The sequence below is a fragment of the Macrotis lagotis genome, chromosome X (assembly GCF_037893015.1).
Source record: "Macrotis lagotis isolate mMagLag1 chromosome X, bilby.v1.9.chrom.fasta, whole genome shotgun sequence".
NCBI lineage: Eukaryota > Metazoa > Chordata > Mammalia > Peramelemorphia > Peramelidae > Macrotis > Macrotis lagotis.
Window position 1 is genome coordinate 64,082,825 of NC_133666.1, and position 26,664 is coordinate 64,109,488.

General features: G+C 35.6%; 1 protein-coding gene across 4 annotated transcripts in view; it reads left to right on the forward strand.

Moving 5' to 3' along the window:
* Positions 1-26,664, forward strand: part of DIAPH2 (diaphanous related formin 2) — an 857,560-nt gene that overhangs the window by 55,453 nt on the left and 775,443 nt on the right. Inside the window, exons 2-5 of one of the 4 annotated variants that reach the window (XM_074205516.1) lie at positions 3,792-3,824; positions 6,874-7,050; positions 17,994-18,098; positions 26,206-26,226. In XM_074205516.1, the coding sequence (XP_074061617.1) occupies positions 3,792-3,824; positions 6,874-7,050; positions 17,994-18,098; positions 26,206-26,226 (336 nt within the window). Of the gene's footprint in view, positions 1-3,791; positions 3,825-5,629; positions 6,004-6,873; positions 7,051-17,993; positions 18,099-26,205; positions 26,227-26,664 lie in introns of those variants that run through there. The other 3 variants (XM_074205519.1, XM_074205517.1, XM_074205518.1) reach the window with 3 other exon arrangements.

Here is a 26,664-nt window from a genome sequence, read left to right on the forward strand (position 1 = left end):
TGGAAGGAAGTGTGATGGTGAGAATCTTTTTTGTCCCCATGTTGCTTTAGGTCCTTACAGATCATTTTGCGTGGAAAGACTGAAAGGTACTAGATGGACTTGTAGTTGATTGTATCCCCCATTGTTACCTGACCTTTACTTAGTTATAACATCTGGGGATCTAGCCTTAGTTTTCTTTTTGTTCCCTCTTTAGTCAGTCTTTGAAGGACCAGTTGTTCTTTTCAATGGTCAGCTCAAGGGTCCTCTAGTCCCATTTTATAGCTCCTTCAGTCTTGCTCAAATGAGCCTCCTTTTTGATTTTTTTTAAACAACTTTTTATTATAGTATAGTTATATATAAAATGTTTAGCTTTGTAGTGAAGTATACTATTGAATAAGTGAAGTCTTCCTTTTAGTTTCTTTTTTTAGACTGTTAAGGTTTGGAGTGAACACAATAACTGGACAGATGGAGAGAAATCTGATTTTAATGACTTTGGCTCTTGGTGCTTACTGTCTTCCTTGAGGAACTAATTGATTAGTCTTTCACTGAAAATCAGAAGAGACTTCTGATTGAAGATTGTATGCTACAGAATCCTTTATTTTAGTTGAAATCATTAACTTATTTATTTTCCTTATTTAAAGAAAGTATAGTCTAGTGGCTAGAGATTCTTCTTCAAAGTCAGGAAATCCTGGCTTTGAATCTTGCCTTCAACCTTCATCTTTAACTGTGTGACTTTGGGCAAGTCATTTAACCTCTTGATGCTGTAGGCAGCCCTCCAAGATTTCTAACCAAGGATGAGTTATTGTTCTTTCTTGTTGTAGCATACGTAACTGACAATACTTCTTATTCTCGGTAAATATATAGGTTCCCACCCCCCCCACACACACACACAAAATAAAGAAGGCATAGAAAGCTAATGTCTTCTCTTTTTTAGTTGGAGGAAGAGTTTTGAATTATATACTATTTAGCTGGCCAATTTCCTTGTACTAGGGTAATTTCAGCATTGTTTCTAAATCATTGCATTACCATTTAACACTAACCATGAGAGAGTTGATTCCCTATTTCTTGCTGTTTTTGTTAATTTCTGGCTGATTGAGAAAATTAAAACTTAATTTTCTTTCAGTAATGAATGACTCTTGTATTGTAATCAGAACATCAACATAGATTTTATAACTAAATCAAACATTTCTCTTATCCTTAAGGGTTTGAGATTCTCAAGTGATGCTCACATGATATATAGTATTAGTTTATATTAATAAAGTTGATCATAAATTAAGTTTTAATCAAGTTTGATTGCGATTATAATATACCATTGGCTTCTAGTTTTTACTTTTAATGATAATAGATGGTCAGTGTTCCCTCATCATGCCTATTATCATTAGTTCTGCAGATTAAAAATGTGTAACACTGACTTTAATCAGTGCTTTTTTATTTAGGTATATGACCAAAATCTCTTTTGTTTGTTTGTAGTGATGTGATTCTGTATACTTTGGGAAAAATTCCACCTTTGCTTCTTAATGTAAATCATAATGTAATTTTTTGTTGAATTATAAAGATTTTATTTATTTTGAGTTTTACAGTTTTTCCCCTAATCTTACTCCCTCCCCACAGCCCCAACAGAAGGCAATTTGCCAGTCTTTACTTTGTTTCCATGGTATAGATTGATACAAATTGAATGTGAGGAGAGAGAAATCATATCCTTACGGAAGAAACATAAAGTATAAGAGAGAGCAAGATCAGACAATAAGATAGCAGTTTTTTTCCTCTAAATTAAAGGGAATAGTCCTTGAACTTTGTTCAAACTCCACAGTTCTTTCTCTGGATACAGATGAGATTCTCCATTGCAGACAACCCCAAATTATCCCTGATTGTTGCATTAATGGAATGAGCAAGTGAATCAAGGTTGATCATCACCCCCATGTTGCTGTTAGGGTGCACTATGTTGTTCTGGTTCTGCTCCTCTCACTCAGCATCAGTTCATACAAATCCCTCCAGGCTTCCCTGAATTCCCATCCCTCTTGGTTTCATAATGTAAATTTGATGAAAATGTCTCATCTTGTTCCCCAGGTTCACTATATGTGAAAATCTATTTTTAATGCAATAAATGATTTTATTTGGTATTTAAGATAGGAATATAGTCAATATAATTCAATCTTTTAATGAAATCAACTTTTTTTGGATCCTTTAATTTTTGATTTCATCTGTTTTTTTATGTTTCTTGTTTTGTGACTAATGTATAGAGAAAATTGAGTTAACTCTTACTTTGTTGGTGAAAATAGTTTTTCCCCCTCCTAGATAAATTAAGGGAAAGTTCTACATTGGACTTGAAACATGCTTTAATATCAGGGTTAAAAACCCATAACAACCCCTTTTACATTTTAAAATTGGCTTTATGCTTATCTCTTTTTGAGTAGTTACTAAAGGAAGAGCTAAGGAATATATTCATCAACATTGACATTTGGACTCAAATATAGGTGGGAAATCTATGTGAAAAACCCCTAACCATATTAGATGTTTATATTTACCTAGTATGCTCAGTCTCTTGTTGAATGAGACATTTACATTTAGATTTATTTCCTTGTTGCATTCCTGGCACCGAGAACAGTGTTTTTGGATACATATCTGTCTGGATGATATAGTGAGGTAACTTGTGGGTATCACAATTCCCAGAGTGCTGGTCCTGGAGTCAAATGCAGCAGAGTTCAGATTCAGCTAATGACACTTACTAGCTGTGTGATTCTAGCAAGTCATTTAACTTCTTTCTGCCTTGGTTTCCTCAATTGTAAAATGGGTTTCATAACAGCACCTACCTCATATGATTATTGTGTAGATCAAATGAGATAACATTTGTAAAGTGCTTGGCACATAGTAATGCTATAGAAATACTTCTTTCCTTTTTCTCTGGACTGTTGTTATAGCTCCTCAGTAGGTGACTGTATCTCCAAATAGTCTTCACATTGCTGCCAGGCTTCATGAATTTCTCCAGATGGGTGGGGCTGCCTGGAATGATTTTGCCTGGTAATTGTGACCCTCAGTAATTGGAGGCTCCCCGCCTTTTCTACTTTTAGCTCCTATTGACCTCTCCTATGTACCTACAGTCACCTTATTCTTCAACCTCCCTGAACCCCTGATGGCCTCTCCTATGGGCTTTCCCTTTTTGTGAGGCTTCTGCCATTTCCTCATCCTCTTAAATATATCTGAAATGCCTCTCCCCTGCCCCCCAGGGGGGCTTCTTTGCCATCTTTTTGAGGGTTGCTTCTTGCAAGTCCTGTCTGATTTCTTTTCACCACCCCCATCATCCCAGATTTCAAATTTGAATTCACCTACCACTTGGAACCTGTTTGATGAACTTAAGTATTTGGTGCCCTGATTAGTGATGTGTGTGTGTGTGTGTGTGTGTGTGTGTGTGTGTGACAACATCCTACAGGACTCAAAGATCCAATATAGCAGGAACTGTCAAAACTTGACATTTCCATAGAAGGGAACACATAGGTCTTTAACCGATATTCATTCAGTGCTTTTCCTTTTATTTGGGTTTGGCACTGGGCCAAGGAAGGTAAAGAAAAGCTTTGAGGGAATTGTCTCTCTTCTTTGGTTCTCTTAATTTGGGTATGTGCTTCCACATGTGTGTTTGCTTTTTTTTTCTTGCAAAATTGCACAATTTCCTGATACTTCTTAATTATTTGGAGATGGAGTGCTTCAGTAAAGAGAGAAAAGTTTAGTTGTTTTTTTCTTATACTATAATTTATATACAAAATATGTAAAAATATCTGACAGGTAATTCTCTTTTTGTTTCCTTTTGGTTTTAATAGAACATTCAAATAAAAACTTTGGCCGATGACATGGTAAGGTGGCCTTCTTAGCATGTTATGTTAGATTCCCCATGCATGTTATCTTTCCACTAAAGTATATGGACATTAAAACATTGATATATATGTAAGAACATAAAAATATATCTATATATCTGTATCCTCAATGTTGATGTTATTGAGCAATTTTGTTATTAGAGTTATAACGTGGATTTATTTTACAAATTTCTTAAGCAGTATGCTTATTGGCAACATCAACAATTAATTAAAAACTAAAAATTTCAAAACTAATTACATTCTTTTCAAAGAAACATTTGGCTTTCATGCCAGAAATAAGGGCTTCAGTAGGACTTTGGTGAATATTCATCTTCACTAGCTAATTATTGAATAACAATCTAGAAAACAACTTGTCAAATAGTAAGCAAAAACCTCCTTAAATTGTTCAGGAGAAGTTTGATGCCATCATCAACAATTTTGGGGAAATGGTTGTTGATTCAAAGTTTAAATCTATCATTTGCTTTCGGACCAATTAAATTAAAAAAAATTAACAGCACCTCTTTTTATTTAAAAGTTAACTATACAAATAATAGTGTAGGTTATTGCTGGTACTTTAAACATAGTGATGTTATTTTGCTTCATTTTATTTCCCTTTGGAAAGAGAGAGGCAAAAGTTCCTTAGGAATTCAAGACAACATGACTAGATTTAGAACTTGAGGAATAATAAATAGTGCAAGAGTATATAAGTACCATTATTTTTACATGCGTATAATGCTTGCTGTGTGTCCAATGGGAAGGGTGTTGGAATCTGAACTCTAAGAACCTAGTTTGAAATGTCATCTCTGATGCTAGCTTCCTTTTTTTACCTTGGGCAAGTCACTTAATTTCCCCTGCATGAGTTTATTTATCCGTAAAAAAGAGTAGACACTAGACTGAATTGGAAGGGACTTTAGAAGTCATCTAATCCAGCCCTCACATTGTAGTTGAAGAAACTGAGACTCAGAAGAGGTTCAGTGAGTCACCCAAGATCAGTTAAGTGTGAGGTAGCAGAATGGAGGTTTAAATGCTGCATCTCTCTTCCCATTATACTACCCTGCCTCCTTGAGGTTAGACCTCAGAGCACCCTTTGATCTCTGTTCCAGGACTTCTTCACCTTTGTTGGGTCAGTTGGACTATTTGGAAGAAGTCTTGGAGAAGCCCAAGGACTGTGCTCAGAATAAGATTTTTTTTTTCAAATAACTGGAAAAAATGCTAAATTTCATTTAGAGCCAGGTGAAAATAAATGTTATTTTTTTCCATTCCAAGTTCATAGACCACCTAAAATCTATCCATGGACCCTTTGGTGGTGTATATACCCTAGAATCAGAGGCCCTCAGTCAATGATTTTTTTATGATCCTCCCTAATTTTTTTTATTAATTGGTATTTTGGGTAATGGGAGAAATATCATGAAATATTGATTATTTCCTACATATACAGATGTTTTAATGTCCTTAATAGTCTTGTATACTGTAAAATATAACACATATGTTAGATATATTGCATGCCTTATTTAGGGTTACTTTAAGTTTTTTCATTTAGGTATGGAAAATTTATCTCTAAAAATTAAGTTTTACAAATCCTAGATTATGGGGATTTGAAATTGTATATTATATATACACATTCACTTGTGTATGTGTATGTGTATGTGTGTGTGTGTGTATATATATATATATATATATATATATATATGCAAAATATATACCTTTATACACATTTGTAAACACAGGATCCTTATTAAAATGATGGAGGTGGGGGTGGAGTGAAGAGTGTATGGGGGGGAGTGTTGAAAAGACTTGCATGGTTGTTTTCAGGTCTTCAGTTTTATTGTTCTGTTATATCTTATTATGTATAACTTATGTGACCTACCCAGACTCAAATGTCATTTTGGTAACCCTAAATAAGATGCTTTAAGCCTGTGTGTAATTTGTTATTTCCCATGCATCTTTTTTCATAAAAGTGTTTTTGAATGATTAAAATAACGTGGTTTACTCTTTCATGATGACTGAAAGTTTTATTCATAACATCTGTATTCCTTTTAGTAGTATTAAAGAGATAGGAGAAGTGTGGGTAAGCCAATGGAAGATGGAGAATTGAACATAAACTTCAGCCTGGATGGGCTGAAACCTGTCCTTGCTATTGGGAATGAAATGCTTGGACTTTTTCTTTTGAATGGTGCAGGTATGCATGTAGTGCTTAATAACTGGAAAACCAGAATAAAACTGAACAATATTCAGTTTTATGGACATGACTAATTCTGTGTTGTCTAATACCTTTTTAAGATTACCAAAAAATGGAATTGTTTTTAAACACAACTTAAACAATTAACCTTTATTTTTTGGTGAAACTGCAAGCTAATTAATTGAGATTGTGCTTTGAAACAGTTCCTCAAGATTTGGTTTGTCTCTTAACACTGCAGTCCTCAGAAAGTGACCATGTCAAAATAAGATTTTTCCCCCTGCTTTATTGTTGTTTAGCAGAGAACAAAATGGCCTTTTCAAATTTTTCTTGTTGGGAGTACCTGCCACCCTAGATTTCTGCTTTTCCTGTGGAATGTTATCCTTCCTGACATTTTACCCATGAAAATATTTCATAGTCTTTAGAAGGAGGGAAATCCCTTCTCTCCTTTTCCCTGTAATTAAATTATCAAACCCTATTTAGAAGCAAAGCATTTGTTTTTATTTCTTCCATATATATATATATATATATATATATATATATATATATATATATATGTATATATCTCCAAAGCCTGGATCTTGGTTGGATGCTGTCATTTTTGGAATGAAGAAATGTGGGCTTTTTTCTTTTTTTAGGCATTGAGAAAGGAGGAAGCTTTTGGAGAAGAACCTTTTCTCAGTCCCACAAATCTCCCTTGAGGAACTACTTTGAAATTTCAAATCAGTACATTCTCTCATTAGTTTGCAGCTTAAAAAAATGTTTTGTCATAGTTGTGCCTTATTTGATATCTTTTATTAAGAATTATTTGGATGCTTCCTTTCTTAGTGTTTCTTGGCCCCTTTCTTAGAGTTTTTCCCCTCCTTTTTGCAGCGAGACCGAATTACAAGTTTTAGAAAATCTGCTGTCAAGAAAGAGAAACCTCTTATTCAACACCCTCTTGACTCTCAAGTTGCCATGACTGAGTTTCCAGCAGCACAGCCATTTTATGAGGAGCGATCCCTGAATTTGTCCGAAAAAGAAGTGCTGGATCTTTTTGAAAAAATGATGGTAAGTCAGATCCCTTGTTTTGTGATAAATTGTCATGTAGGTTTCAGGTTTGGTTCTTGCTCTTTAAAAGATTTGACTTGGATTGATTTTGTTTATGTGTTCATGCTGTTTCTACCACTTAGAAGAGAGATAAGAACAATTGGGCGACCCAACAACTAACTCCGACATGATTGTTGACTGATGTTTTTTGATCTGAGAGGTCATGAACTGGAGTGACATGGGACTCAAATCTTCATGGTCTTGGGAGATGAGGAAGGCTAGAATTACAAAAACGGTTACCCAGAAAAATTTACAATAAAAATAAGACTGGAAAGCTTTGCTGCCTTGTTCTGTTTATTTTTAAACTATCTTTTGTATATTTGCCCTGTTTGATCAGTTATCTTTAACCTTGTACTGTCTAGCTCCTATCTGCCTTATTTCTTGATCAGAGCACTGTTCTAGGCTTAGCAAACTTCATGTGATCGTAAGCACCAGACTAATATCATACCAGGAGTCTTAAACTTTTTTATCTAAGTTTTCACTATAGCTGAAGGTTGAAGGTGACTGTGCATAATCTCTTGTTTATCTCCCATGGAATCCAGTAGGCAGGTATAAATCCATGCTTTTTCCAATACCTTTGACTGCCCAGAACCACATAATTGGAGAGATGGAAAGGACTTCAGGGCCCATCTAGTCTACCCTGTACCCAAAAGGAACTCCCATTGTAACTTACCTGACAAATGGGCATTGAATCAGCATCAGTCTGAAGACTTGAAGAAGATGAATCTAACACCTCCTTATTCCCCTTTGGGACACATCCTGTGTTTAGGAAGTGTTTCCTGAGAGTGAGCCTTAATTGCTCCTGTTGTGCCCTCAGCTTTATACATACAGGAAATCAGCTGGGTCCTCTCTTACTCTGGCTAAATCTTCCCTTTTCTTTGAACTGATTCTCATGTGTACTAACCTTGAGGCCCTTTGACATCCTGGTTGCCTTCTTGGATTCTCTCCAGTTTTATTATTGTCCTTCTTACAATCCAGATACTAGGTAATGAAGGCCTGAACAAGGGTTGTAGCCATGGTTGAAAAGGTCTGGATTTAAAAAATGTTTTTGGGGTGAAAATATCAAAACTGGCTTGATGAGTGGGGAGACAAGTGTAACACCCAACTTGCACACTTGAATGACTGGAAAGATGGTGGTGTCCTCAGTTGAAATAAATAGAGATGATTGGAATATTGATGGATTTTCATAGAAAAGATGAGTTCCATTTTGAGCTGCAAGTGTCTACAGGACATTCAGTTTGAAAGTGAAAAAGGTGGTTGGAGAAGCCAGAGTCCAGGCTAAGGAAGGACTAGTCAGAGACAGACAGACAGACTGTATTGAGATCATTAAATCCATGGAAGTAGCTGAAGAGAGATAATGTAGAGAGAATAAAATGAGATTCTGAGGATCAGAAAATTAGATTGAGTAGAGAACTTCATGATCTCCTGTCCAAGTTCTACAAATGCTATACAACGAAACCTTAACAGTGATGCCTTCTTTATCTTTTTTGATGTGGTTGTATGCTTGAGCAAGTCACTACTTTGATGGCTCTCAGTATGCCCATTTGTAAAACGAAGTCCTTTCAGCTGTAGGTCTCTGTAGTAACGAGTTTCGGAAGCCAGAAATAATATTTTTCCTTTGTCCACAATCCCTAGCTAAGGACAGTGTGATAGATTGTATGGAATGCCAAAACTGAAGTCATGAAGCTCTGTGTTCAAATTATGCTTTGAATACTCAATAGGCCACAAGAAAGCTCAGTGCTTTTCCTGCCAAATTCATCTCCCATTTGAACTTTGTGTTACTGTCAGGTAACACCGTTCTCTTGTCCATTCTGGATCCTGGTCTTGGAGTTCACCTTGCCTCTTCACTGTCACTCCCAATAGAGAAAAGTTGTAAATGACAAACAGAGAATATGATATTTGATCCTGGAGGTCATAGGAAGCCAATGGAGTTCATTGATCTGGGGGTCAGAATGGGGTGGACAGTGGGTGTTACCACACCCATGTCTATGCTTTAGAAAAATCCCCTTGTCATCTAAGTGGAGGATAGATTAGAGAGGGAGAGAATTAGAAAATGGAGCTCAATTAAAAGGGTATTGTGTCCAGGCTAGGAGTGATGAGGACCTCCATGGCCTTTTGAATGGAGAAAAAAGGAAGAATAAGATATATTTAATAAAGTAGAAATAATGACCACTAACAGAATGTAAGGCTACTGAAGCTTGAGACTGTTATGTTTAATTTTTGCCTCTGTATCCCTAGTGCCTAGGACTGTGCATGATTCATACAGATGCTTTAGAAATATTTATGGGTTGATTAATGGGTTGATTGTTAGACTTAGCCCAAAGCTTTGGGGGGCTCTTGAATGACCTTTAGTGCATTTCCATTTGATCCTGTTCTATGATGTTAGGTGAGTAGCTTTCCATTGTGGTTGACTTGGAGTTCATGGATGCATGACTTGTCATAGTGAACAGAAAAAAAATTTGACTTCTGAGTGGATAGACATGAATAGGTTGGATGTAGCAGATCTGATATCGTAAGGGCAACTTGGTTCAGCATTTACCCAAGCTGGTCACAGACCCTTCAGTTGTCATTTCCAAATGCATTTTCTCTTTCCTAAAGTAGAAGCCTTTCTTGGCTCATCTATCATTTATTTTCCTTGCATATAATTCTGCACTACCTTCCTACTGCATATAACTTCATTTATAGATATAACTAATTATAGAAACATCTCTTTTAATATTTCTGATATGCTGCTTTTAAATGGTTGTGATTTTAACATAAGGCATAATTAAGATAAACTTATTTATAACAGATTGCCAAGAGACATAAAGGGCTTTTAAAGGGCTGAGTTTATTCACTGAACTTAAAGGATCAAGCAGCTCAGAAAACAACTGTCACTTGGGGACTCAGTCCCCAGAGAAGATGGTCATTGGGACCACAGAGTTTTTTCCATTGCCATTCTAACATTTTTTTTTGTTTTGTCTTGAAAAATATTGCCAATGTTATGTCAGAAAATGTCTGATTTTTAAAAGGTTTGCCTACTGAATTTACTATTGTGATATTTGAAAAAAAAATAAATCCTGAATCTTTTTTCCTTCAATGGCAGTACATTTCTAATTTTAAAATGGAAATCAAAGGTTAATATGCTTTAGTGTAGAAAACTATTTATTAACAGCCATTTATCCAGGAATGTCTGTTCTCTAGAGTGTGGCATATGCTTGCCTTCAGTGTTGAAAATTATATGCTATCTGATGAACCTTTACGTTGAAATATAATCAAAACTGATAATGGCTAAAACTGTCTCCTGAAAAATTCAAATGCAAAATTGCTTTTTTGCAGTAATATGTTAAATCTTAATCTTACAGAACTACTACTAATCACAGAAAATAACTTTATCTGTAATATGATTTTTTAAATCTTGAATTTACTGCTCAAAACTTGTGTGCTCAAATTATATAATTTAAACTAGATTATAGATAGCAGACAATACAGTTGCACATAAAATTCAAAAAAAAAATCATTTATACCTGACTTAGAAGAGGACAACTTTTTTTTTGAAAACCCCTAGTTCAAATGATTATGATTTTGCTTAAATGGAAAGTAAAATTAGTTTGATTTCCTAGAATACACATAGACTAACAGGTAAAAGCTATTCAGAGTTTTTTTGGGTGACTTGGTAGAGCCCACCTGGATCAAATATTTGTCATTGATAATTGAGTCGCCAGAGATTTTTTTTCATCCTGGAATTCCTGTGGAAAAGAGAGAGGCCATCAACTTAGTAATGGAGAACTTAAAATGTCATTAAGACAGTTGATTGGGAAGGAATGTGAATCCTTTAACCAAATTGAGAGTTATAAAAATTATTTTCATTTCACTCCTACTGGATTCCTTCTTTGTACAAATAATATGAAAGATGTTCATGTAATATTTGAGAGTTGTAGAAATTTTGTGTTTTTTTTTCTGGGACTCCTTTTTGTACCCTAATAGTTTTTAGATTTTTATAAATTTGAAAGGTTTGTATATGTTCAAATTCTTTAATGTAAATAGTAAATTGGTGTTTAAGATCTTAGACATGTCGCAGGGATGAAATATGGCTAAAAATTTGTGTAAAGATATTATCCAATTATGAATAGCCACATTATATCACATATTGGATCATTTATTTAATAGCAATGTCAGGGTAAAGAGTAGAGGCTTGACCAACTGTACTGCCGGGATGAGAGAAATAGTATCTTTGGATGAATAAATTTCTGTTTAACTCAGGGTTAACTAGAAAAATTCTTTAAATTTATAATCTCATTGAAAATCTTTCACAAGAAATTAAGCACAATATACTGAACACAATCAAATCTTCCCATGGGAAGCTTGCAATGCCTTAGGGTCACAATTATGAATATCAAGTCTCATTTTTCAGAGCTTTCATTTTGGAAGATATGGCAGATTAGCCTTAATCTATAGTGACTACATAATATAATGTGTGTATTCATAGGAAATCTCTGTTACACTTGTTTACTTGTCATTGACCCTCTTATTGTGAAGAGAGTAATTTGGCTCCAGTTAATTGAGTACGGTCTTAATGCAAATCGAGATCATTGAGATTTTGTTGGCCATTCCTTCTGTTTCTCTGCTGTCACTTTTGACTCTAGTTTGATTAGAAGTAGAAGACTTCAGGGGCGGCTAGGTGGCGTAGTGGGTAAAGCACCGCCCTTGGAGTCAGGAGTGCCTGGGTTCAAATCCGGCCTCAGACACTTAATAATTACCTAGCTGTGTGGCCTTGGGCAAGCCACTTAACCCCATTTGCCTTGCAAAAACCTGAAAAGAAGTAGAAGACTTATACTTCTACATTGGATATTATAAGGTGATGCAGATTTTATTTAATTTGGATGCCAGATTCATTGGGAGGGTAATTTGGTCTCCTCTGACTTTACTCTTACTAAAATTTATTTTTTACCTTTAAAATTTGGTTATCATGAATTGTTGTTACCTTTTTTTAAACTGCCTTCCAAATATATTGTTTCAGAGTAGTCATTCTAAAAAATTATTTATATATTAGATTGCTTGATGAAGAAGATACTCAAATGCAACTGTGATCTTATCAATTCTGAAATTTCCTCCAGTAATGCAGCTTCCAACTCATTTATACCTTCCTATCCTCTTAGATTTTTGGTCATGTCCTCCCTAAAGTTTGCCAGAAAATGTCTGCCTAGCATGCTGGTGTCCTTCCTTGCTTTCTGTCAGTATAGTAGAGGTCTTTCTCCCTTTGTCCTAACATCACTAGGGTACCAGTGGGACAATCTTATTAGCTACCCATCATTCTTTGCTCTTACCAGCTGACCAATCTATTTTTTTTTCTTTTCTGTCATTCAATTCTTTGATGACATTTTTTACTCTTATTTCTCAGATTTCCTTGTTGGTTATTTGTTGCAGCTTGCTGATATCATCCATACATCTTTTCACTTTAAGGGTTATTCGTTTTTAATTCTTCAGAGGCACTATTATTCTAGATCTTACTGTCTTGCAGCAGTGAAATATGAGAGAAATACTTGTATCGAAATGTTAGGCCTTTACTGTTATGGGAGAGTTGGGTTCAGTACAAGTTGTTTGTAATTTTCTGAAAGCAATCCGGGCTACTCTTTTCCTCTGTTTCAACTCTGGACTTAGATCATTGTTCATCTATACCACTTGTCCCAGAAATTAATACAATGTCATCCCCAAACAGGACCAGCCACAGGAAGTCCCTCTTTAACCTTGACCCTATGCTGGACCTCCTCCAGTACAATGGTGACTATTTTTGGTGAGCGTACAGCTTCCTTTTTTTACCCCTATCCCTCCTGATGTTTATTTTCAGAGTGTTGTTGAACAGGATTGTTTCTGCTGTTACATCCTCAGTGGAACCCTAAATGATCTTGTTATGCAGATGAGAGATCACTAGCTATAAAAGAATCTTTAAGGAATATCTTGTTCCACCAAATCAAATGCTTTTTTTGGTAATCAATAAACAATAAATTCTGTGAGTTCTTTTATTTTTCTATATCTTTCAATCATTTGAAATGAGATGGTTATAATTGTTGGATAATATCTGTAAAAGGCTTCACAGTAATGCCATCTCTGAAGATGCCTTCAATTAGCAAATAAAAGACAATATAAAGGTTTTGTACATATGGGAGAGTTGATATATAGGTTGTTAGTTATTGATGTCCTGTCAGGTACCTTTTGGGAGGATTAATAATGTTTAACTTTTTTCCCAGACCCCTTTGATATCTTACTCTGAATAGAGACCTTTGTATATTGGTCCTTAAATCTCTTCACATTTGTCCTGCCTTCAGAATGGATTTTCTCTCTATAATAAATCTAAAATCACTGAGTACCTGTGCTTGTTTCCTTTTGTGCCATCTCTCCATCTTCTGTAAGCATCTCAGAGGCTTGGGGGTCCAGATGTGATGGTCCAAATGGAAAAAAAAGTTTGGTGAAATGATGATTCTTGTATGTCTTTTCCATTTTTTTGTTTCTATTCTTTATGCTTATTGTAGGATAAGTTAATAAACTTTCTTTAAACCAACTTTATAACCAGTCACTGCTCTATCATCCATTGGAACAGAAGCTCTTTGAAGGCAGAGACTACTGTTTGCACATTCAATGCTTAGCATACTGCCTTGGTACATAGTAGGTCCTTCAGAAATGCTTGTTGATTGTAACTGGGTCTAGATTTTCACCATTCTTTACCCAGTTAATATTTCCTGTTTGAATAGTTAGCTAAAGTGGCTTGAATGCATATAGCACCCGTTTATGAACATAGCTAATTATAGCCCATAGTGATATTTGCTTTAAAAGTGAGCTTTTGGAGAGGGTCCTTTTGGAATAAAAAGATTGATCTATAATCCTTTTTTAAGTGTGAAGGACTACAAAATTGGTCTTCTGTATAAAATAAAATGATGACTTTGCTTAGTTCTCAGAGTGACTTGAATGTTTTTTGAATCCAAGCAGTTGTATTATCACTAAGATTGAATGGATAAAACCCATTCATGCCCTCTGTGCTTTTGCCTCTTTGGCAGGTTTAAAACAATGGTGAGGAAAACAAATGAAGAAACCAAACCAAATACAGTTGCTTCTTAACTGAATCATTTCCCTTTGTTACATAAACTCAGTTGGCAATGATTTTGTCTTAAAAATGTCAGGACTATGGGCAGCTAGGTGGTGCAGTAGATAGAGCACCCGCCCTGGAGTCAGGAGTACCTGAGTTCAAATCCGGCCTTAGACACTTAGTAATTACCTAGCTGTGTGGCCTTGGGCAAGCCACTTAACCCCATTGCCTAGCAAAAACCTAAAAACAAATGTCAGGACTAACATCTGTGTTTACATAAGTTCTTGATAAATGTTATTACACATGAATAGCATTTGATGTGACCCACTGAGGACCCTAATTGAATTTTTCATGAGATAACAAATATTTTGCTAAAATATTTCTAATACCATTTATATTTTCTAATGACCAGGTTGTTTTGATAGCTCACTCATCTTCAATTTGGGTCTAGATTATTAGTAAGATGACATTTTAGGTATAGAAAGTCATTTACAACTTTCTTAAGAGTTTTGTTTTAGAACAGTCATGTCAAACAGGCTGCCCAATGGTTAGGCTCATGACACTCACAATATTTCTGGTTTGTTTTTGGTTTGTTTGTTCGTTTGCTTTTTGCAAGGCAACCAGGTTAAGTGACTTGGCCAAGGTCCCACAGCTAGGTAATTTTTAGTTTGAGGTTGAATTTGAACTCCTGACTGCAGGGCTAGTGCTCTATTCACCACACCACCTGGCTGCCCAACACTCAAAATACTTCTGAGCACAATTTGAAACACATTAAAATATAATTGGGAATTATTTAACAAAATCAAATAAAAATAAATAAAACATAGATACTATTCATATGTCTTTTTCTGAATCAGTGTTCCTGCAGGAACTTTTGTTTCTTTTTAAGTTTGACACAAGATTTGGTTACTAATGTTATAGAACATTTGTATCCTGAATTCAGGAGAGAAGAATTCTAAGAAGGGGGGGGAGGAAAGAAGTGGGAAGCTGGGGAGGAGCAACAGTGGGGTGGGGAAGAGAACAATTTTTGATTATATAAAATTAAAAAGTTCTTACATGAATAAAACCAATGTTCTAGTTAAATCTAGTTAAATACTAGAAAGGAAACAGGCAACTGAGGGAAAAAATCACTTGCAACAAGTTTCTATGTGAAGGATTTTATTTTTCCTTTTACAGTGCCATGAGGTACGAAGGAGAGATTAATTAGGATAAGGATAACAAAAAGAAAAAAGGAAAAGGCAACATTCTCTTTAAAACATATGCAGAAGAGGGCAGCTAGGTGGTACAGTGGATAGAGCACTGACCCTGGAGTCAGGAGTACCTGAGTTCAAATGCGGCCTCAGTCACTTAATAGTTACCTAGCTGTGTGCAGAAGAAATCAGATGGAGGGTCACAAAGAATCACAGAAAACTTGGACAGTTTTGAAAACTACACCTTGAATTTAGTACCTATTTTTACATAGTTGTCTTTTTTTTCTGTTCAATGAAATGTATGGCAATACCCATTTTATTAGGATTTAAGTTCAGAATAAAATAAAAATTTAAAAACCAAATGGATGATTGTTTTTAAATATGTCATTTGTTCCATTATTACATTATAAACTTAGAATTAAGTGAGCAAAAGCATTGCCTGGTAGAAAATGTCTACTTTATATTTTTAAATTGGAGGACTATTTAATAGTGATCAGCTGCTAAGAGCATTGGATTTGAGGTAAAAGTAGCTGGGTTCCACCTGGAGCTCTATTACTCATATCCTGTGTGACTTTGGGAAACTCATATTTATTCTCTTTGGCTATCATTGTCTTTGTAGTGTGAAGGTGAGGAGTTACTCAGGTTCCTTCCATCTCTAAATTTTGTGACCCTATCAAATTTCTTTTCTACCAGAATTTGTGGAGCAGTAGATAATATGAACAGTATACTGATAATAATTTTTTTAAATTTTCAAACAGTGTGGAATCTAATTTGCTGCCTTTTTGAAAGCAAATTAAGGAGTGTGTTCCAGTTTCACGAATAGAGCAGCTAGATGGCGCATTGAATAGATTGCTGGGCCTGAGTCAGGAAGAGTCGTCTTCTCAAGTTCAAATCCTGTCTCAGATAGTTATTAGCTGTGTGTCCCTGGACAAGTTACTTCACTGTTTGTCTCAGTTTTCTCACCTGTGAAATTATTCAGAGGAGGAAATAGCAAACTCCTCCAATATCTGTGCCAAGAAAACTCTACATGGGGTGATGGATAGTCATACACAGCTGAACATCAACAGTTTCTTAATTGAGAAATGTGAGGCTCAGAGGGGGTAATGACTTTTCTCACATGTTTATCCACATTTTACATCTTCTTTTCCACTTAAAAAATTAAAACCAAAAACCCAAATTTACTGATGCTTATAAAACATTTGGAGATAGTTTGATTTGTCTGTCCTTCATTTTTGAAGAAGGACCCCCCCCACTCAAATCCAGTTCATTTGCCTGTCATGACATCACCTCTCTGATGTCCTGGTTGAAATAGCCCAAACAAAAGGAACATTGTACATTTCCTTTTGTGTTTAGTACCCTTCATCCAAAATTTAAATTTTTTTTGTATTCAAATTTATATAAAGATAATTGTATAAGTTCATTTCTTGGTTCAAAAGATGTTTATCATATATTTATTGCATGCTGATGGTGCTTGGATATAGATCAAGTTTAGACAGAGTGAGGTCTAACTTACCTTAATTGAGGAATAAGAACAATCATATACTGGTAAGGTTTAACAATTGGCTTTCTGGGGAAAATGTACTCACAGCACATTTTTAAATTGAATCTGTGTTATTAATATTTTTACCATTATTTTCCTTGGCCTAGAAAATCAACAAAACAAAAAAATCAAGGCCCTAATTTAGAGTGCCAATTTCTGTGATCTAAATGCTCATACTGAAAATATAATAGTCACTTCCCATCAGCCAGTTTGAGCTGACTCCAGCACACCTCGGGATAAAACATAAAAACAAATACATTATATCATGAATTATAGTTACATGGAAAATTCCAAAAGGAAGTGTTCTGTGAGGGCCAAGGTGGAAATGGGGCGGAGGTGGAGTCACTGCCTGAAAATGAATAAGAGAATGCAACAGCTCTTGATGGTTTAGCTCTTCCTATGTGACAAGATGCTGCTAAATGCTGGGGATGCAGGTTCCATAGCAGGCCAGTGCCTGCCTGCAGATGCTTACATGTTCATGGAGTTACACACCACCTTTAGGATAGTGTAAGCTAGGCAAAGATGATGAATTGGGGCCACAGGGACACAGCTTGACACACACTTTTCTTACAGAGGTTATATCTATTTGATTAGAGTTCTTAGTTTTAAATGTGGGAGGGGGGCTTGCTGGAAATGTGGGAGAGGGAAGTGGCATATACTTGTGACATGAGGCAAAGAATGAGGAGGAGGAGATGAGGAAATCGTGGGCAGGAACAGTGTTTAATACAGTGATTACAGGTGACAGAACTTGGAACATTTCACTCTTACATTTTATAATTTCTTAGTGGAGAGAGTCAAGAGACTGGTTTTAGTATCACTCACATGAAACTAGCCCAGTAATCCCTTTTGGACTTGGATTCAAATGTCTAGAATCTCTTTTACATACAAAACAGGTAGCTTTACTCTGGAAAGTGTGTGGTTAGATGTCAGTGATCTCTAAGGGTAAAAGAGGAGGAGTATGATAATGAAGTTTCTTTGAAAGAAACTCTTCCTTTGATGGAGATATGCATGCTCACAGGTTGCGTGGTGATCTAGTCCTTCTTTGGTGATGGCTTTATTTGGCCTTTGGAAATGGATATATAATTCTGATCCTGTATGTTCTCTGTAATTTTAGGAAGATATGAATCTAAATGAAGAACGAAAAGCTCCCTTGAGAGATAAAGATTTTGGCACAAAGCATGAAATGGTTGTCCAGTACATTTCCGCCACTGCCAAATCGGTAAGTAGCCATGCTATTGGATGAGCTTGGCCTTCTTTGCTTTTGCCCCTATGTGCTAAACCTTCATATTTCTGCGTCAGTTGACCCTACTTGGATATGTGAAAAGGAAAAACCCTGCAACGTTTTATTTATATTATGTACTTAAATGTGTTCTCAACTGTGGTTACCAAATTCATTAGATAAATTTATTAGAATTTATTACTTGTCTCACAACCATTTATCTAAAGTATGATATTTTTAAGAACTTAGGAACCAGTAAGAAAGATTAAAATCTATTGCTTTGGGGGGAGTTAGGAGTTTTGGAGTAGAATTTGTATGGCCCCACCATATGAGACTTGAGATTTGATTGGAGCCCTTTTTGATTAAAGTGCCATGAAAATCACAAATGCCTTTTATGTTAAAAAGAATTCTGTATTTGTGGAAAATATTAATGCTCTAGATTATAGGGTAGTTCACTAATCTGGTGTTTGGAGTTAGTTATTCTAAAAGGTCTACCAGATGGACTTTATGCATCTCCAGCAAAATAGAAAGCCCATCAGAGCCAAGGCTTGGCAATTCTTTTCCTCAGTAGACAGAACATCATCCATTTCTCTCCCCTCATACCACAGTTGCCCTTGCCCAGTCTCTAGGTTTTTGTAGTAGCCTCCTAATTGATCTGCCTGATTTCTGGTCTTTGCCCTTTCCAATTCATCCTTCACATAGCTGCCAAATTGAGGTTCTTAAAACACAGGTTTGCCCATGGACCTCTCCTATTGAAAACACTTCAGGGGCAGCTAGATGGCACAGTGGATAGAGTACCAGTCTTGGAGTCAGGAGGACCTGGGTTCAAATTGACCTCAGACACTTAATAATTACTTAGCTGTGTATCCTTGGGCAAGTCACTTAACCTCATTGCCTTGCAAAAACAATAACAAAAAACGAATTAAAAAAAGACACTTCAGTGGTTCCCTATTCTCTTGAAGTTAAAACCCAAATGCCCTTGTTTAACATTTAAAGCCCTTCATAATCTGACTCCAGTCTGGTGTAGCTTTTCAGATTGAGCCACATTTTATTCCTTTTTCATGTATTCTGTGTTCTAGCCAAAGTGACTTACTAACTCTGCCCTCACCCCATCCCATAACAGTCCATTGCTCATTTATGTTCCCTTTACACAGAAATCCAATGCCTGGGATGTATATTTTCCTTAATAACACCATTTGAAATTCCTGCTTCACCTAAGTAAAGGCCTCACATGTGAAGATCCTCCTGATTTCCCCAGTTCTGAGCATTCCTCTCCATCCTCGAATTACGTGGTATATAGTTGGTGTTTACTTACCAATCTATACAGATAGGATTTCCTTTAGAGAATTGCCCCACTTTGGGGGCAGAAACTTGTGGGGTTCTTTTTGTTGTTTTTGGATCCCCCAGTGCCTGACCCAGCATCTGGCACATTGTGTGGCACATAGGGGAAGTTATATAAATGCTATTTGAACTGAATTTGTTATTTAAAAAATAAGCAGGGCTGTTAGGTGGGGCACTGGATAGAGAACTAGCCCTAGAGTCAGGAGTACCTGAGTTCAATTCTGGCCTCAGACACTTAATAATTACCTAGCTGTGTGACCTTGGGCAAGCCACTTAACCACATTGCCTTGCAAAAACCTAAAAAAATAAATAAAAAGATAAAAAATAAGCAAATGTACCTTCAATAGAATGAGTAAATAATATGTTTCCCCCATACCATTTGTTCAGTGTATATAATTGCTCTTGTGCTATAGGTAGGATCCTTGATTTAGTGCTGGAAGGGACCAGACCAACCTTCAAATCCACTACCCTTATTTTATATTTGAGGTTAATTGACTTGTCAAAGTGATCTGCCACATGAGTGATCATACAACTGGAATTCATACCCAGATCATCTAAACTCCAAAGCCAGGCTTCTTTCCCCTGCCCTGTGAAAGAACCTCATTTCAAAATGTTGCTAAATAATATAGTACCTTTTGATTATCCTGTATTTTTTCATATGCAGTGCAACTATTATCTTCTGGGAGTTTAACATTAAAAAGGGGTCCTGGGACTCCCAGATTGGGAATCATTGTATCCTGTCATTTGCCTCTGTTTTTATTAAACATTCACATGCCCATACATGAAATTCACAGCAGTTTGCTATGAATCACTGGAGTTTGTTTCTTGACTTTTTCATATGTGATGCCAACCATGTAAATTACCCCATGCCAGTCATTGCATTGTTATTTGATTACATAGGAGAACATTGAATAGCAGTTCTCATCACAGTATGTTTTTGTGAGATTCTTGAGATTTGAAATGGGCATTTCAAGGGACAGGAGTGATGATGAACTTGGTAATGCAATGTTTGACAGTATATCCTCAGAGAGAATGGCATTTCTTTCTGTTCTTCCCTCCCCACCCTCAATCCTTTCAACATTGAGCTTCAAGTTCAACTTTTCCCAAGGAAACTACATTTTCAGTCTCAGAATTTTTGCATTTCTAAGGAAGGAATATTTAATAAATAAAACTTATTGACTAGAGCTGTAATGGCTTTTAATTTTTTTTAAAAGGTGACTAGTGAAAAGTCTTATTTGTGCTCTCTAAAAATATATCATAAAATTATGATGTCAGTTCTGCATAAGCGTAGTGATTCCAGCGGAATTTATAAATGAAGTGTTTCCTGAATTCCACTAGTGCCTAGGTTCTATATTACACTTGAAGGAGGCTGAATCTGAATGTGGAACAATTTAAATATAACACATTGCAGCTGCCTGAGCAAAGCAACAGCTCGCTTTTTAATTTGTTTTTGGTATCCAAGGGCAGAAATATGTTTTCAGTGATAAGTGAAATTTGCCATGAGCATCGTTTTCAATAGAATTAGGTGATGCATAGGGTTTTACTTTGAAATTCTGATGAATCTCTTTTCATTTTTGCATTCAAGTTATTGTTTACAGTAAAATACTTTGGGAAATAAAGACTGTATATTCAGTGTTATTTCTTTAAATACCTGAAGGCAGAAACACTAGTAAACCTATGTAACTAAATCTGAGTGCAAAATACAGATAATGATACATGAATAATCATGTGGTGATTTTAAAAAATAAATAAGATTTTAAATGTGTCTTCCATATTTGTTTATAAAAGTAGGACTGAGTGTGATGACTGTAAGTAAAAAAAATTCTTCTTTAATCTATTGAATTTTGATTTAAATATCATCTTGCTACTGATTTTAATTTTGACCTTCAGGGTTTTTTTTTTTAATTTTCTAAGATTCAGTTGGACAAGAAAATAAATTTCACTTGGACTTATGTCATAGACTTATATAGATATAAACCTGGAAGGGACTTAAATGTCATATGGACGAGCCCCCCTTATTTACAGATGACCCACTGAGACCCAGAAAGAATCCTGCCAGTTGTGATCAATAAGTGGTATAGGCAGGACCTGGCCCACTGTTCTCACTTCAAATGCAGAGCCCACTGCACTGTGATTACCATATTACAATTGGCTTAGACAGGAAAAAAAAAGAATGAAAAGACTAAGGTTAAGCATTATTAAACTCATAATCAACCAAGTAATACCAAAGCAGTCATTAGAAACTAGTCTAACCAATATTTATTGGAATCAGGTCATGTGCATAGTACTTTTCTATTAGGAGGTCAAATTCGAGGTATCATTTACTAATATTTTTCTGGATTCAAACTTGCTTCTAGGTTTTGATTAGACATTTTTGAATGCTGTCTTTTCTATCTCTAAAACAAAGGAAACTGCTTTGTAATCTCCTTATTTGAAGGTGATGTGGAGGGAGAATATTGTGACAAACAATATCCATAATTTGGTGCCCATTACTGATCATGAATGATTCCTGTGAGAAGTCCATCATTTGTGACTGTTCATGTAGCTGTTCCGCCTGGATGTCTCACCAAGGTTTTTCTTCCCTCTGGCTGTAATTTGGATTGTTAGAGAGAGAGAGAGAGAGAGAGAGAGAGAGAGAGAGAGACAGACAGACAGACAGACAGACAGACAGACAGACAGAAAGGAAGAGAAGCCGAGAGTAGTGTGCTCTTTTTAAAAATAAGACCTGGGTTTTTTGCACTGATACATTTTTTAAAGAAATCCTTTAATAAATGTAGATATATGTTTAATACTTGTGCTATAAAAAAATATAAAAATGCTTAAAACTGTTCTAGAGTTTTAAAAAGGCAGCATCATTTAAAAACATTTGTCTAACCTTTTCCCCCCATCATGTTTAAAATGTGAAGGCAAGCATTAGTTTTTAAAATAAATTGAATTTTTTCTTAACCTGCAGTTAATCACATTTTTGTTTCTCCAGAGCTCATTAATAAATGCCCACTATTCTCTCCTTAGATTCCTGCATAATGACATTAGAAGAAAACGAAAGCAAATAGAGGCATGTCTTAGAAATCCATTTCTTAAATCAACTTATTGTTGCTATGCTGGGTGCTATGTTAAATTGAGCCATAGATGAAGCGAGAAGCAGATAAAGCCCGACCTGACTGGCCAGGTCTGCACAGTGGCTCTTGGATAGATCTCATTTGCTTCCCCATTTCATATTGGTTATTAAATGAGATTTAGGCTTTGTGGCTGTTGGATAGAGAGTTGTTTTGTCTCCAGTGAAAGTGAGGAGGGGGCCAGTTCAGGATAAGAGTTCCTGCTTCTGTTGCTTCCTTCGATGAAGACTGTCACGGCTGTTTGGAATGGCTCTCTGGCCTTGCCCCAGCTGCACTGACAGATGCAGATACTATAGGCAGAGGTAATACACATTTGGCAGCTGGATTCCAAAGGCCAGGAATAAAAGATTTATTAGTGACTGCAATAGTGACATATCTGTTAAAATGAGATTTATATCACCACAATAGACTGAAGACAGCACTCTTTTAGAAAAGGCAATTTGCATAGCTGACTTCTTACTTTTGTGATGGAGGAAAACTTCTCCCCCTAACCCCAAACCTATGAAATGAAATCTCAAGATTCCCCAAATCTATAACCTAATTAGATTATCCTCATACCTGTTTCCTTCTGACTGGATTCATAGAAATTGAGAAAATAATATTAAGTAAAATATCCATTTCAAAAATATTTCAAGTTCTATTTGTTTGCTGCAATTGGATTTATATTTTACTTGTTGGAATTTATTTTTGAATTTCAAGGATGTATACCTTTTTTCCCCCATTTCTTTGAGAGAAATGATGTGGCTGTTTTTTTTTAAATTACTGACACACTCAGTTGATGGCATGGATTTATATCAACTCAAATGGAATAGACTCTCTTGGATTTTCCAGAATAGTTCTGCACCTTATAACTACTTATACTTGAAAGCATTTAAAGTATTGTAAGGATGATTTTAAGTTTAGAAGATAGTTTCATTGAATAGACATTATGAAATCTTGAAGACTTTTACCTCAACACTTTTTAAAGGATTTAAGTATGTTTGGAGATAGATATGAGGTTTTCTGGGAATGTTCGTTGTCACTTTCTATCATATTAGACTTTTTAATGCATTTTAAAATATAGGGTAAATGGTTTAAAATGATGTCACACTTCAGCTGCTAGAGAGAGTGAGCTCTCACTTAAAATAGGGGGAGGGGAGTAGTTAGGTATATGTGTATGTACATGCAGATAGATTGAATTTCATGTGTGTACGAACCTTTACACACATGAATACATGTATACACACATGTATACCTGTGCATGTTTGTTTATGCATATGAAAGTGAGAAGGAAAAATCCCTGCCATTTCTCCAGTACAGGGAACCTCCCCATAGGAAAACTCTGTGCCAAAGTCCATTTGTGACACTTTTGGGAACTTATGGCACTAGTGTACCTTTCATAGAGCACTCCTTCATTAAGCCATTTGGCTAGGTTCATAGAGGCAGGATATGGCAGTTGCAGGATTTGAATTATGTCTTACTGACTCCAAAACCAACTCTCTATCACACAGTCCATGAGACCTCTCATGTATTTTGTGAGTGGGTACACATAACATTTGTTTATACTTAATTTTTATTCCCTTATTTCTTTTTTTTGTTTGTTTGTTTTTTGCAAGGCAAACAGGGTTAAGTGGCTTGCCCAAGGCCACAGGGCTAGGTAATTATTAAGTGTCTGATACCGGATTTGAACCCAGGTACTCCTGACTCCAGGGCCAGTGCTTTATCCACTACACCACCTAGCCGACCCCAACGCCACCTAGCCGCCCCCTTATTCCCTTATTTCAATGAAAATTGATTTTGATTTATTTTTGGTATCAGATATGAGAACACTATTCATTTTACCATTTCTCGTTGGTCTTGTTGGTGACAACACCTGAGTTATAGATGGCAGACCCATTGCCTCTGCCAATGTAACCAATTGATACGATCTACTTTAGCCAAAATCAGTCGTTGTGACGATCTGGATGTATTGTGAATCAGGCCTCGATGACCGGTTCTTACAGATCTCGGGCCCCTTATTATATTTTGTATCTTTTCTCATCATTTGGACTGTCTGACTTTACTATGTCGATGTAGGACCCATTAGAACTTGTTTTCTTATTTTCTTCTTTTTTCTTTTTTTTTTTTCTCCTCCCTCCCTCCCTCCCTCCCTCTTTCCTTCTTAACTCAGGCCACTTCCATGCTTTCAGACTCGATCACAAAGTGACATTTTTAGGTGATAAAATTAACAAAGAAAAACTCACTTAACCAAAAAAATGATTAATTTGGATATAAAATTGATTTTGGTGAATGAGACTGTCTCCTACCCTCACACTTGTCATGTTGGCAATGGAATTTCTTCTAAACTTAAGGGGCTAGAATCACCATAGACTTAGTTTTTTATTCCTCATGGGGAAGCCATGCCAGTGCTTTGAGCCTTAATCTCTTGAACCAACCAAATCTTGAGAATGACCTCCTAGTCCTCTTAAAGGAAAATAATCACAGCATCTGAAAATAGATGCCATTCCTACCAGCTCTTACCACTTTTTGACAGGGACCCCCAAATCTTTGGGACCTTCTTCTACCTAAATGACTGAAAGATCATTACTGATTAGCTGATTTCAGGGCTTGAGAAGCCTGGCATAGGAACACAGTTCAAGTAAAGTCATCTGAAAGAGTGCAGTTCCTACATTGGGGATGCTATTAGGACCTGTAGAGTGCCTCCCATCTCACAGCAGAAGTAGTGAACAGGAGGACACCAGTGCTCCTGGCCATTCTGATCACTCTGCCACTTTTGTGAATCACCCAAATGCTTATAGTTAGATTTTTGGTAAAAAGTATACTATTTGTGAGTATCACTTAATTTCCTTCCTTTTACAGAATCTCTGTCTGCAAACTTAGACTGTGTTCCATCCTGTTCAAGGAGAAGCTCAGCCAGAGTTTTTAGAGTTATTTATTTGATCAGAATAAATGTGTGGGATATTAGATATGGGTGTAGATATAATTTTTATTTGTCTTCCTCCAATATAAAGTAATCCTCCATGACATATAAAATAATTACCTGGAAAACTAGAGCAATGAAAGTAACATGTCCTTTTTTGTGGGTTTTACTTTTTCAAAAATGAGCATTTTTTGCAGCTTGATTTATGTAAATATTTAAGATTCAAATCCATAGTCCACTTCTTAAATTACTTACTGGATTTTCCAAACTAGCATTCATGTTTATAAATTGAACATTTCAATATTAACTGTATGCTTGTCATAATAAGGAGAAAAATTCTATCTCTAAAATTATTCTATTCCTTAGTATTCACTTGAATTATCACTATAAATCTTAAAAATATTTAATATTCACTTTGACTTTTCATATCTTTTATTACTTGATATTAGTATTATGAACCCTCTTAGAGTAAGCTTTTAAAACTATTCAGTCTGAAATAATTCTAATCTCTTATTTGTCTGGATGTTCTCAGTTAGTAATCTCAGAGCATCTTGTTTGTTTATTTTTTAAGATGATGATAATCAGTGTTGTGTTTCCATTTCTAATCAGATATAATTTCTATAACAAGTAGAACTAGGTATTTACTAATTTACTAAACACTTAACTAATTTTGTGAAAAGCTTCTAGTTACTAATATTGTTGCTATTTTTTTTTTACACCATAATCACTCTCCGGTGACAACTGTATGCAGATAGTTGGAAGTAAAGTTATGGTAAGTACAAATAATACATTGTTGTTCCTCCCCCCTCCCTGCCTCAGAATCAGATTTTTACTTTTGGAGAACTGAGCATTTGAAAAGTGTGCATACGCATATGATAAAGAAATATATGTGTATGTAGATATATAATATATATATATATATATATATATACATATACAAATCCATATATATCTTTATCTCTATATCTCTCTATAAAATAGTGTTTGACCTGAATGGTTCATTTTTTTTTGCATGTTTCCTACCAAAGTAATGAGAGACATATTGAGAGGAAGGGTTTTTCCATGTGCAGTTTTGAATCTCATTAAGTTCTATTATTTAAATACTTAAAAACACTGAATATGATTCTATTTTCTGATTATGATTCCTAATATGATTTTAACTTAGCTACATTCTCATTTTCAAAGTTGAGCCTAAACTTGTCAGTTCTTT